The 15,157-nt window shown below is 37.2% G+C and overlaps 2 protein-coding genes across 2 annotated transcripts; both read left to right on the forward strand.

Moving 5' to 3' along the window:
• The first annotated feature begins 6,514 nt into the window (after positions 1-6,514).
• Positions 6,515-8,875, forward strand: LOC140167480 (ATP-sensitive inward rectifier potassium channel 8-like). The gene has a single exon (XM_072190790.1). The coding sequence runs from the start codon at positions 6,566-6,568 to the stop codon at positions 8,087-8,089; it is 1,524 nt and encodes a 507-aa protein (XP_072046891.1). The 5' UTR covers positions 6,515-6,565; the 3' UTR covers positions 8,090-8,875.
• Positions 8,876-10,766: 1,891 nt separating this feature from the next.
• Positions 10,767-14,811, forward strand: LOC140156955 (uncharacterized). The gene has a single exon (XM_072180005.1). The coding sequence runs from the start codon at positions 11,275-11,277 to the stop codon at positions 13,426-13,428; it is 2,154 nt and encodes a 717-aa protein (XP_072036106.1). The 5' UTR covers positions 10,767-11,274; the 3' UTR covers positions 13,429-14,811.
• The last annotated feature ends 346 nt before the right edge of the window (positions 14,812-15,157 follow it).

Here is a 15,157-nt window from a genome sequence, read left to right on the forward strand (position 1 = left end):
AGTAGAATATGACATATAAAGGTGGTATGGGTATATGCGGCAGTCAAGGGTCCCTTTTTCACACCCTCTGAACTTCCCAAGACCTCCCCAGTTGGAATCATGATCCAGTTCATTAGCGCCAAATCAATATTTTTCATAACCTATAATCATGATAATGTGGCACAATTTCAGTTCACTAAACCCAAAGGCATGTCAACATTTCAGTTCAGAAACCCCATTTCTGACAAGAAATAAGTTCTCAATTCCCAAAGTGCACTTATCATTACACACCCCATGAAAGTTGAGTACCCCTGGGCTTACTTTCTCTGGCTCCAGTTCTTTTTTTTTTAAATGAAGGGAAAGACACTGCTGGTTTTTTTTGGTTGTGGAATAGCATGTTTCACTCATCTAAAGACTATTTGATCATTACCTAGCTGGGGGGTTTACACCCCCCAGCTAGGTATTGTAATCGTTCGGGTTCTTCCGCTGGCAACAAACCACTGTAATCTTCCCGTTTTCTTCCGCTGGCAACTAAGTGAAATTGCACATGTTTTTGTACTTTATGCATCAAACCCTCTATCTTTTTAACCAAATATCCCACAGAGTTGTGCGATATGTCAAACTTTTCCTCTGGTCATAAGGAACAAAAAAGTCAGTGGTCACATCTCTGTAGGATCATTGGTTAATGAGATATAGTCACTTTTTTGTACTTTATGCACCAAACCCTCTATCTTTTTAACCAAATATCCCACAGAGTCGTGCGATATGTCAAACTTTTCCTCTGGTCATAAAGAACGAAAAAGTCAGTGGTCACATCGCTGTAGGATCATTGGTTAATGAGATATAGTCACTTTTTTGTACTTTGTGTACTTAACCCTCTATCTTTTTAACCAAATATCCCACAGAGTTGTGCGATATGTCAAACTTTTCCCCTTGTCATAAGGAAACAAAAAGTCAGTGGTCACATCTCTGTAGGATCATTGGTTAATGAGATATAGTCACTTTTTGTACTTTGTGTACTTACCCTCTATCTTTTTAACCAAATATCCCACAGAGTCGTGCGATATGTCAAACTTTTCCTCTGGTCATAAAGAACGAAAAAGTCAGTGGTCACATCTCTGTAGGATCATTGGTTAATGAGATATAGTGACTTTTTATACTTTGTGTACTTAACCCTCTATCTTTTTAACCAAATATCCCACAGAGTTGTGCGATATGTCAAACATTTCCTCTGGTCATAAGGAACAAAAAAGTCAGTGGTCACATCTCTGTAGGATCATTGGTTAATGAGATATAGTCACTTTTTTTTACTTTATGCACCAAACCCTCTATCTTTTTATCCAAATATCCCACAGAGTCGTGCGATATGTCAAACTTTTCCTCTGGTCATAAAGAACGAAAAAAGTCAGTGGTCACATCTCTGTAGGATCATTGGTTAATGAGATATAGTCACTTTTTTGTATTTTATGCACCAAACCCTCTATCTTTTTAACCAAATATCCCACAGAGTCGCATGCGATATGTCAAACTTTTCCTCTGGTCATAAAGAACAAAAAGTTAGTGGTCACATCTCTGTAGGATCATTGGTAAATGAGATATAGTCACTTTTTTGTACTTTGTGTACTTAACAATCTATCTTTTTAACCAAATATCCCACAGAGTCGTGCGATATGTCAAACTTTTCCTCTGGTCATAAAGAACAAAAAAGTCAGTGCTCACATCTCTGTAGTATCATTGGTTAATGAGATATAGCACTTTGTGCATTTAACCCTCTATCTTGTTAACCAAATATACCACAGAGTCGTGCGATATCTGATATGTCAAACTTTACCTCTAGTACGTGAAGACGGCCTGATTGGCGCGAGGTTAATATCGGTGCGTATGCCTTTTTGCCTTGCCTTGCTTCGTAATCCTGTTTGGGCTGGACAAAAAAAAATGTTCCACTTTTCCCCAGTTTCCCCTAGGTATTTCGTCTTTAAGCTTACTGATATACAGGGATTGAATACGAGTGTCACGGCCCTGGTTAGTGTGCATTCAAATCAGAGATCCCTGTTCAAGGCCATCTTACTTAGCCGTCGGAAATGATTGCAAATTACACATTTGTAATCATTTTGACCACAAAATATGATGTGAAAACACAGGTAAGCAATGAGAACAAGTCCTCAAACATTTGAAATTTGTAGCTTAATACTACAACCTGATGATGTACTCATCCCAGGCAAACCTTAGTTAACACATTTGCTAGTCAGCCAAATTCGCCGACAAAATGCATATTTACATAGAAATTTAAAACAACTGGCGAAGAAGGAAACCTACATAAATATGTTTTCTATACTTCACTTGACCCAAATATATGATTTTTATGGTGATAAGACAATCGCACAAGGAATTTTAGAGGATTTTGATAGCAGTTCCATTAAAAAAAGCTGCTATCATAATGAGACTAAGATCTAGAAACACCCCGAAATGCCGTTTTGGGGAATTTTGCTAGCTGAATCTTTTTGATGAAAGTCAATCTTTGACAAGATGTAACTTTGCTACGGAAAATAAAAAAAAAAAAAGGTTTTCAGTTTTGGCTTTGTTTACTCAAGAGCAGGGTTAGCGGTGACCTGCTGAGTCCAGGGGTCCAAATTGGCCAATAAAGGGGCAAAATTTAAGGGGTCCAAATCACGGGGACCTGCCAAATCAAGGAGTCCTGGACCCCAAGACCCCTTAAAACGCTACCCCTGCTCAAGAGCTGCTTTAATTTGATATATAAAATGATGCAGTTTGATGGCAAATTTGAATTCACCTAGCATACCTAATATACCATGTACATGTCAGATGTACGGTATATTGTATTGGCAAATATCCATAAAAGCGTTCATTATAAAATTATTTTGATAAATTGTCACATTTTATGACCTTCCCGGAGAAACGGTAGCCCAAAATGGGTTATATTTCATAATATGCAGACGAATGGTCAAATTAATAGAAAAATACCTGTGATAAATTTATCTGTACACATTGTCGCACTCCGAGTGACGTATAGTATATTTGCAACCCTGTGGTGGATTTGCGAACAATTTGTCGACATAATGATGTTCGCGGAGAAAAGGATGGCCCAAAATATGCGTTATTTTTGGTAATATGCAGACGAATGGCCAAATTAATAGAAAAATAGCTGTGATAAATTTATCTGTACAAATTGTCACACTACGAGTGACATATGGTATATTTGCAACCCTACTGTGGATTTGCAAACAATTTGTCGACATAAATGACCTTCGCGGAAAAACGGTAGCCCAAAATGGGTTATATTTGGTAATATGCAGACGAATGGTCAAATTAATAGAAAAATACCTGTGATAAATTTATCTGTACACATTGTCGCACTCTGAGTGACGTATGGTATATTTGCAACCCTGTGGTGGATTTGCGAACAATTTGTCGACATAATGATGTTCGCGGAGAAACGGTGGCCCAAAATGCGTTATTTTTGGTAATATGCAGACGAATGGCCAAATTAATAGAAAAATACCTGTGATAAATTTATCTGTACAAATTGTCGCACTTTTACTGAGTGACATATGGTATATTTGCAACCCTACTGTGGATTTGTGAACAATTTGTCGACATAAATGACCATCGCGGAGAAACGGTAGCCCAAAATGGGTTATATTTTCATAATATGCAGACGAATGGTAAAAAAAATAAAAAAAATACCTGTGATAAATTTATCTGTACAAATTGTCGCACTCGAAAGTGACATATGGTATATTTGCAACCCTACTGTGGATTTGCAATTGACCTGGGGAACATATTGGAACATTTTGCACGGGTCAGCTCAAAAGACATCATTCTGGGGCCAAATCTTAGAATTGCGTTATCTGGACATCTGTAAGAGGTACAGGGCTCAAACTCGGTGGCAACTCATGACCAGGGGTGAATTATGGAACATCTTGCAGGGTCTGGTCAAAGGTCATCTGGGTCAAATCTTAGAATTGCATTTTCTGGACATCTGTGAGGAGTACAGGACTCCAAGCACGGTGACAACAAACCTCATGACAGGGGAACATTTTTGGAACATTTTGCAGGGGTCAGATACCTCCACAACACCAACATGCCCCAGCTAGGTTTGTGGTCTATGACCACCATTTGCCTCTAGTTTTACTTTCCATTTGGCTACAATTCACTGACACGATTACAATCTTGTGAATTTTGTTCTTTATGAACAATTCCAAGTAAAAATGAAGGTGATTTACTCAGTCATGTTTTAGTGCTTACAATCTTGTTGCTTATGAAAGAAGATAGTTCTGAACTTGTGTATTCCCTTTATTAGCCGACCCAGGATCCAAGTCATACCCGATGACCCCCCTTTTTTTAGGTGCGGCTACCCAATGACCCCTTTTTTGGACACGGCTACCCAATGATCTTCTTTTTTCAAAAATTGTATCATCAAAATGCCACAAAATAATGCGGAAACTTTCAAATTCTCTTCAAATTTGTATCGGAAATTTGGAACAAGAAACAGAATTTTGCTATTTTTTTTAAAATTTTCTACCTGATAACCCCCTTTTTGAAATTTTCTACCCAATGATACCCTATTTCAAAATATTACACCCAATGACCCCTTTTTCATTTTGTTTGTATCAAATGACCACCCTTTTTTAAAACAATGTTTTGTACCAATAGCCCCCCTACTTCACGACGCCGGTAGGCACATACTCATCAGTTCTAAAGTTGAATGCCCCGGGGTGTTGTTAGAGCTTTCAGTATATTGTAGCATTTTATATCGTCGTCTATTTGCATAACTAGGCCTACATATCATCTATGGAAATAGTGTTTTGTCAAAAGCTGTTATGCCAAATGGACAGTGGCAATATATTATGAGAGATGACGCATAGTGATTTTGTGCAGATACATTCTAACACCACTAGAAGCTTTGTCCAAAAATATTACACACAAATCTTAAATAAAGGCCTTTCATCAACATGGCATAGGACCCCACATAACAAACCCAAACCTGAGTACCCCCAGGATGGAGGATTATTAAATGAAAGAATGCTAATTAATACTGCACAACAATTAGACCATTTTGTTTGATTGTGCCATATGTTTATGACAGATCTATACATGATTGTATCAAAATAAATATCAAACATAAACAAACAAACATGCCTTGATTTCAACTTCCTGATAGGAGAGCTAATGAGATTAAAATGATGAAAAACACTTGACAGAATGAATCTTTATTTCAATTGTGTGCTATTTTCCTAAGAAAGTTTTGACTTGATCATCATATGTGACCGTACAGCACGAATGAGCCGTAAATTCCCTAAATTGTATTATGAGTTACAGTGTAAAATGTGCATGAAGGTCGTATTCATCGGTACCTCTAGCTGGCGCGGCATCTATCTCATTTTTATAGTCAAACACCAATCAATAATCCTATTGTTGAAGAGGATAATAAGCTTCTACCTTAGATGGCTATAGAATTTTAATAGCTCTGGTCTTTGTTTGCTCTGGCTAAATCCTGTTCAAGTGGTGGGTTACCAGGCATTGTATTTTGTATAGGTATGTATAACCAACAATTAACAATGAGAGAACTTTCTTGAACTTTGTTGACTTTGGGATGATTTGAAATGACCGCAAATAATGACTGTTTGATATTTATTGCCAACAATGTGGAAAAAGAGACACATGTATAAACGAAAAAAGCTACCATTTTGTTGAAGGAGCAAAGTTCAACAAACCATAACCCCGCTTCTGGATATCGTTTGAAATCAAATAATATACCATTTTAAAGCTTATGATGTATATTTTCTAAACACGAAATAAAACAAAATTGACCGGGGAGGAATTTACGGCTCATTCGCCGTGTACGGTCACATATTGTATAATACATACCTGTCATTAACATGATTAAAATGGGACATAACGATTGTGCATTATTGTCATATTACTGGAAAATATTTTCAAAATGAACATATCTGACAGCTAAATGAGTTATTTGTTACATGATATGAATTTTCATTTTTTCATTTAATATTCTTGTCTTGGTCATTTAACAAACTATGACATGCTGAAATCCCATAGAAATTGGATTTACAGTGCCAGAGATTTGTTGTTGTCGCATTGAGGACAACAATGGAATACAATAGCAGTCTAACTCTTCTAAACATCTAATAATCTCAAAATTAATTTCAAAAACAAATGACTCATCCCGTTTAATCAGAACACATGCATGTTCCCCACCATAACTTTGATTAAATCTGCTAAACGGTTAGACCAATTTATCATGCCATAATATGACGTGCTAGATTTCAGGCCTACTCCTATAGCAATAACTGTGAAAGCTATGACATGTGCAGAAGGCATTACGTGTATCAAGTAAACCATGTTTGCGGCTATAGAATACCCATATAAAGTAGACGAAAATTGAAAACAAAGTCATTATATTTACAAAGCTGATGAAGAAGATGTCTTATCATTGAATGTCGCTATTAAATCAATGGCTCACACGATGCCGCTACACCATCTGTACTGCATAATTAGTATCGCAAAGACTACAACGACAAAGTGAAGACACAACAACATTTTCAACATGGCAAACGATGAGAAGATTCCAATACAGATACCACCACATCGCAAGGTAGCTTACAGTACTTGTGGAAATCAAAACTCAAATTCACTGAACAATTCAACTCTTACAATTCCACGTGCTTCTCAGCGTCAGTCTTCTCAGTGGACTTACAGTCTCAGCCAATTGATTAAGAATAGAAAACAGTTTCAGAGACTGATTGAGAAGGATGGAGCCTGCAACATCATTCACACTCCTCTCAAGAATAAAAGATTCCGCTTTCTTTCTGATGCTTACACAACCCTGATTGACCTCAAATGGCGTTATATACTGCTAATTTTGACTTTAACATACGTGCTGAGTTGGTCTTTCTTTGCTATAGCATGGTACACTGTGGCTTGGGTCCATGGAGACATTGCAGACACTAGCTCCGGATATTTGGGTTTATTTGGTGGCACTCCTGACAATGACCAGGGATATGATGACTATGGAATTCCAGGTATTGAAGGAACTGATTATGGGGGTACTGTGGGTACTATATTAGCGGATGGCAACTATTACAGCAGTGATATTGGACCAACTCACAGTACCCAAACTGGGGAATATATTACTGATGATTATGGGTCAGTCATCGATGCTGCTGTTACAAGTGGTTTATCTATCAATAGTGCCATTGGTGAGGAGGACATTGGAGGATCTGCAGATGCCGGCAGTTTTGGTAATTATGGTGATTATCACATGCCGTGTGTTTTCAATGTAGAAACTCTGTTTGGCGCATTCCTTTTCTCTATGGAAACACAGACCACAATTGGTTATGGATTTCGTTTCATATCAGAAATATGTGTTTATGCCGCTGCTCTGGAAGCTGTTCAGAACATATTTAGTTACATCGTCAATACCATCATGTTGGGATTGATTTTTGCTAAAATTGGAACTCCAAGTAACCGTGTCAACACATTGAAATTTAGCCGCCATGCTGTGATAGCCATGCGCAATGGTAAACTGTGCTTCATGTTCCGAGTTGGAAACATACGCAGCAGCCATCTGTTTGAACCCCACATCCGGGCATATGCGATAAAACCCACTATAACTGAGGAAGGGGAATATGTACCTCTGTATCATCATAATATGGATTTCAATTTTTCAATGGGTGAAGACCGGACTCTCCTTATATGGCCCGTCATCATATGTCATGTCATTGATGACAAAAGCCCACTCTATGAGATCCCAGCTGATGACCTTATTGATACTGACTTAGAGATCATGGTTTTTCTGGAAGGGGTTGTTGAACAAACTGGACTTACTACCCAAGCCCGCACTTCATACCTTCCATCTGAAATCAAGTGGGGCCATCGTTTTTCAAGTGGTGTTATTGCCTTAAACAGTGAAAAGGATAAAATGTACAAAATCAATTACCAAAAATTCAATTCTACCTATGAAGTGCCTGATACTCCAAAAGAATGTGCAAAAGATATTTATCGAGAAATGAGAAAAAAAGAAAGCAGATGCTCGTCAAAAACAAAAGAATCTCACACATCAAAAAACTAAGTTTCATGTAAACTTAGTACCTAGTTCTGTAAAACAGAATAGTTCCTTTAGACAAAGTCGTCTAAAGAGTTCCCCTGGACAACTTCAGTCCATAGCAGAAGATGGCACATACAGTAGTCACCTTCTACCTGAATACAACCCACCCCTTCCTCCTACTGAAGAACCTCAAGCTGTAGCCCCAGTCACTACAGTAAGTACGTCCACTCAGACCTCTGACACACAAGACATTAGCAGCTCTTGTCAAGACTTGATCCAACATGGCTTCCAGGATCTCTCGCTCAAATTTCAGAACCTTGAATCTGCTTTGGAAAGAAAGACTATCAGTAAGGATCCAGATGCACCTGTTTTAACAAGACACTCTTCAACACCTCGCTTATCGTCCTCTAGAAACCGCAGAAGCTGGGATCCAAAGAGAATAAGCTTAGAACTGAAACGAAGAAGCCAAGGCAGCTCATCAATGCTGGCACCAACTGAGACATCTCCTTCTGGAGAGGAATCCTGCTTAGTAACCATAGATGACCCGGATGAAGAAGAAAAACCTCCTCCACAAGAAGAGTCATGTGTAGTATCATAAACATATCAAGGAGTGATGACTTCATTTAGCATTATGCAATTTTCTAAATTTTGAATAACTTTAAGTTGACTTAGACATTACTGGAATTTGTTAGACTATGTGTATGTGTGTGGGGTGAGTGTGTGTATTCACTCACTTAATATAATCTGCAGAACATTTGCAATGATTAATTTGCACATTTGGAGAATCAACTTCCAGCAGACATGCTACTATACCTGGTAAGTTAACACATTTGATTATATGATGCCATGAATCAAAATGTTTACCTTGTGAAGCAAAATTGGATTTTATTTTATTTTGATATTATTATATAATAGGGCCTCTATGAATAGTGAAACTGTCATTTTAAAAATATTGGTAACTGATACACAATTCAATATAACAGATGTTAGCACTGCAATATCCCAGTATCAGTTTTTTACCAACATTTGACTCATTCTGCCAATATTACTTATTTTGCCAACATTTGACTCATTTTGCCAACATTTGACTCATTTTGCCAACATTTGTCTCATTTTGCCAACATTTGACTTATTTTGCCAACATTTGACTCATTTTGCCAACATTTGTCTCATTTTGCCAACATTTGACTCATTTTGCCAACATATGTCTCATTTTGCCAACATCTGACTCATTTGCCAACATCTGACTCATTTGCCAATATCTGACTCATTTTGTCAACATTTGTCTCATTTGCCAATATCTGATTCATTTTGCCAACAATTGTCTAATTTTGCCAACATTTTTCTAATTTTGCAAACAATTGACTCATTTTGCCAACATATGTCTCATTTTGCCAACATCTGACTCATTTGCCAACATCTGACTCATTTGCCAATATCTGACTCATTTTGTCAACATTTGTCTCATTTGCCAATATCTGATTCATTTTGCCAACAATTGTCTAATTTTGCCAACATTTTTCTAATTTTGCCAACATTTGACTCATTTTGCCAACATTTGTCTCATTTTGCCAACATTTGACTTATTTTGCCAACATTTGACTCATTTTGCCAACATTTGTCTCATTTTGCCAACATTTGACTCATTTTGCCAACATTTGACTCATTTTGTCAACATTTGTCTCATTTTGCCAACATTTGACTCATTTTGCCAACATATGTCTCATTTTGCCAACATCTGACTCATTTGCCAACATCTGACTCATTTGCCAATATCTGACTCATTTTGTCAACATTTGTCTCATTTGCCAATATCTGATTCATTTTGCCAACAATTGTCTAATTTTGCCAACATTTTTCTAATTTTGCAAACAATTGACTCATTTTGCCCACATTTGTCTAGGTTTGCCAAAAGATACATTTTGCCAACATTTGACTCATTTTAACAACATTATGGAAACCTTTGGGCCTCATAACTACTAAATTGTTAGTCTAAAGTATATAAAAGTATGAATATTTAGAATGGCAAAGACTTGACAAATCCATTTGTGAGGTCAAACTTGGAGTCAAAAGTTTTGGAGAAAATGTTGAAAAACACATCAAAATGTTGCTCAATTTTGCACAAAAAAATCATCAAAAAAACAACAACAGATTTTTGCCAAAATTTCAACCATTTTTGGTGAAGTTGATTTTCTCCAAAACAGCATTTTTGCCCAAATTTGATCTCACATACGGATTTGCAAGTCTTTATCATTCTAAATATGGCTTTTATTATACTTTAGACCAACAATTCAGCAGTTAAAAGGAAAGCTACAATCACTTTTCCTCTTCCACTTGGTTCAGATGTTTCTGACAAAACACAGGCAAACAAAAGCAAACAAGCAAAATATTTTAAAAATAAAAGCAAATTAAATGAATGTTGATATCATAACATTGACTTATTTCCGATTGCTTTAACTACAGAATTCCATATCTTAGCTGTAATCAATATTTTTGAAACAAAAGTTAGCAGTGGCGTAACCAGTGGGGGGCCGGGAGGGGGGGCCAATCTTTCCCCCCGGAAGGTTAGGTCTAGTTACACCCATGAAATTTAGGGAACCACAGAATTCCATATCTTAGCGGTAATTAATATTTTTGAAACAAAAGTTAGGGAACAACCCACTAATAATAACTCCTAGGTCTGGCATTAATGTGCAAAAAAAATGAGCTTCTGTAAATTGTGAATTCCTGTCATAAATTATTTAATGGCGCATAACTATTATGCCAATATGTTAATATTCAATGGCGCATAACTATTATGCCGGCCGATATGTTAATATCATTTGTCTTACAGTACCTGTTTGATTAAACCTGCTAAAGGTTATCTCTGCAAAGTTATACCAATTCATAATGCCACCTTTATCCCACACGCTAAATTGCAGGCCTACTCAACGCAAGCAATAACTCTGAGTGCTTCGACATGTGCGCAAGGCATTATACGTATCAAATGAATTATGTTTACTGCTGTACAGTATCCATATAAAGTTGATGAAAATGAAAAACAAACATTATTTTACACCAAGCTGATGATGAAGCAGCTGCCTCATGGTCTTCAATATAACTACAGGATTTCAGTTTTGAGTATAATCATCACATCCTACCATTTCTACTGCACAGTTAGCATCAGATCAACTGTAACACCAAAGTAGACCAACCGTAACAAATTCAACATGGCAAGCGATGAGAAGACTCCTTTAAAACTGCCACCAAAATTAAAGGTTTCTGACATGACATCGGAAAATCACAACCCGCATCCAGCGCCAGATGATTCAACTCTAAAAATCCCACGAGCTTCTCAGCGCCATTCATCACAGTGGACCTTCAGTCTTAGTCAAATGATTAAGAAAAGAAATAAATTTCAGAGACTGGTAGAAAAAAATGGTGCATGCAACATCCTTCATACTCATCTCAAGTACAGAAGATTTCGCTTTCTCTCTGACATTTACACAACATTGATAGATCTGAACTGGGGGTATGTTTTGCTACTTTTGAGTTTGACATATTTGCTAAGTTGGTCCTTCTTTGCCATTGGTTGGTATGTGGTAGCTTGGTCACATGGAGACCTCATTGAATCGACATTCTTTACTTTTGGAGGTGGTGGAGGTGGAGGTGGAGATATTGGTAGTTATGGGAGTTCACATAGTGACAATACACCTGACTATGTATATGATGTCCCAGGAATTGAAATTACTGATTATGGGGGTACTGCGGATACCTTGTTAACTGATGGTGACTACTACAACAGTTATATAAGACCAACTCATAGCACCCAAACTGGGTCACATAATACTGATGATAATAGTCCAGCGGACTATGGTGATGTTGCTAAAGATATTGCAGTTGCTGAAGATTTAATAGAAGGAGCCTCGAGCTCGTTGTCGGCAAACGCCATGGCTCGTTATCAGGACCCATGCGTTTATAACGTACACACCCTGTTTGGCGCATTTCTTTTCTCAATTGAAACACAGACCACAATCGGTTATGGATTTCGTTTCATATCAGAAGCCTGTGTTTATGCCGCTGCTCTAGAAGCTGTTCAGAACATATTTAGTTACATCGTCAATACCATCATGTTGGGATTGATTTTTGCTAAAATTTGTTCCCCAGGTAACCGTGTCAACACATTGAAATTTAGCCGCCATGCTGTGATAGCCATGCGCAATGGTAAACTGTGCTTCATGTTCCGTGTTGGAAACATACGTAATAGTCATTTGTATGAGCCTCACATCCGGGCATATGTAATTAAGCCTAGTATTTCTGAAGAAGGGGAATATGTACCTCTGTATCATCATAATATTGACTTTAAGTTTGCATCAGGAGAAAACAGGACACTCCTAATATGGCCTGTTATCATATGTCACATCATTGATGAAAACAGTCCATTCTATGAACTTTCAGCTCGTGACTTAGTAGAGGCTGATTTGGAAGTTATGGTTTTCTTAGAAGGTGTTGTTGAACAAACAGGATTGGTTACCCAAGCACGTACTTCATACATTACCTCTGAAATCAAGTGGGGCCATCGTTTTTCAAGTTCTGTCATTTCGCTGAATAGTTTGAAAGACAGAATGTACAAAATCAATTACCAAAAATTTAATTCCACCTATGAAGTGCCAGAAACTCCAGAACAATGTGCAAAAGATATTTATCGAGATATGAAAAAGAAAATGAAAGCAAAAGCACGGCAGATCAAAAAGCTACAGAAAACACCTACAAAAGTACATGCCAATGTGTTACCAAAATCTGTTAAACAGAGCAGTTCATTAATACACAGTTTAAGGAGTTCCCCACGGAAACTACAATCCATACAAGAAGACACAGGCAATGATCAGACCCCACCAGATGGTCAAACTCCACCAGATACTGACCACAACCCACCTCAGCCACAAGAACATCAAGCTTCTCCTGCTCCAGATGTAGCAGAAAGCACATCCAGGTCTCCTCTCCCTGAGATCAGTGACTTAAGTCCATACCATGATCTAATCATTCAAAGTCTCCAAGAGCTTGCTCAAAAGGTTGAGAGTCTTGAATCTGCTCTAGAAAGAAAGACTTCTGATCCATCCCCTCTGGAGACAAAGACTTTCAGTAAAGATCCAGATTTTCCTGCTCTAACAAGGCAGTCCTCATCTCCTGGCTTATCAGCATCTAAAAAGAAGAACTGGGATCCAAAAAGAATAGGCTTGGAACTGAAACGAAGGGGCCAAGGAAGCCCATCGAGGCTGGCACCAACAGAGACTTCCTCTGAGGAAGAGTCCTGTTTAGTTCCTCTGGATGATCCAGAAGATGCAGGAAACCAACCACAAAGAGACTCATGTACAGTTTCATAAACAAAGGCTTTATATACCTCAAGTGAAATGAACAATGACTTGATTGCCTACATTTTTATATTAATAGTGTATTTTAGTTAGTAAGATAAGATTGTAGTTGATAATACTTAAGACACTAACTTAATTAGCATGAATATAGTATAAAAGCACATGTCCAATAAAATAAGCAAAAAGTAAATAATAAATAAAATGAAATGAATATTGATGAATATAACACTATTATTAGAAAAATATTACTGCATTTGCATCTGAACCATTATGGTAATCTTGCACCCTGAAGCCACAACATTTTATGGCCTAGTACTACCGTAAAGATTCGCCTAATGGCACACATGGGTTCTTTTGCCTGAAAGTAAATTTTACATACAAATAGAGAGCTCCCTCTTTTGAAAATCCAAGAAGAATTAAGGGTCTATGCCTTTATTTGCAGGTGGGATTTTAACAGGAGGCCACTTTAAATTTGTGCCTAAAATTCCAGTTATGTCAAGGGTCATTAGACGAATCTTTACAGTATTGTACTTTATGTTAACACTTTCACTTCTATTGTGGTATTCATATGTATTAACACAAGTCATACCTAGGGTGGTTCTTTGATCTCAGCCCAGTTCCCATGCTCCCTAGTCATGCTTGTATCAATATAGAACAATAAATGGGGAATAGCTGATGAAGTATAAAAACCACAATTGTTCACTTAAATCCTGCAAAGTGTATCAACTTTGCTGTATAATCTTGCAGAAATACCTGCAGGATATCTTACCTGGTAAAAACGACCAAATTCAAATCCTTCTTTCGTGTCTGCAAAGTATAAATGGCTGCCTTCTGATTCTGTACTATTTGGACGATAGCTGCCCTCTGTGATTCTGCACTATTTGGAATGACACAAAAAGATGGCAATGTAATTAGTTCTTTGTGTTTGAGCAGCTGAGTGATAGGCTACTTCACACACTGTTACTTTGAATATTAGTTTTGAAATTAAATCAAACATTAGAAGTAAGATTAGCAAATCATGTTGATCAAATATCTATTATTAGACATCTGATTGATGGGGTGCAAGGCCATTTAGTACTAGGCCTATAATAGGCAACACAATAGTGCTTAACAGTTATCTTCTGTAGAGTGCAAATACTTCTTTAATACTAATCTACTTTAGAAATGGTCCTTTATTGCTATCTATCTACTTCAGATAACAAACAGTTCTTTACAGCTATCTACTTCAGATATAGTAAATAGTCATTTACTGCTATCTACTGTAGACAGCTAATATACCTTTACTGTCATGTACTTCAAGAAACAAAAAGTCATTTACTGCTATCTACTGAAAACAGCAAATAGTCATTTACTGTTATCTACTGGTGAAGGCTAATATATCTTTACTGCCATATACTACAGACAGCAAATAGTCCTTTACTGCTATCTACTGAAGACAGCAAACAATCTTTTACTGCTATCGACTGATGATGGCTAATAGGCTAGTATATCTTTACTGCCATATACTACAGACAGCAAATAATCATTTACTGATATCTACTGTAGACAGCAATTAGTCCTTTACTGTTATCTACTGAAGACAGCAAACACTCTTTTACTGCTATCTACTGATGATGGCTAATAGGCTAGTATATTCTTTACTGCCATATACTACAGACAGCAAATAATCATTTACTGCTATCTACTGTAGACAGCAAATAGTCATTTACTGCTATCTACTGAAGACAGCAAACAATCTTTT

Source organism: Amphiura filiformis, chromosome 1, assembly GCF_039555335.1.
Source record: "Amphiura filiformis chromosome 1, Afil_fr2py, whole genome shotgun sequence".
Taxonomy (NCBI): Eukaryota; Metazoa; Echinodermata; class Ophiuroidea; order Amphilepidida; family Amphiuridae; genus Amphiura; species Amphiura filiformis.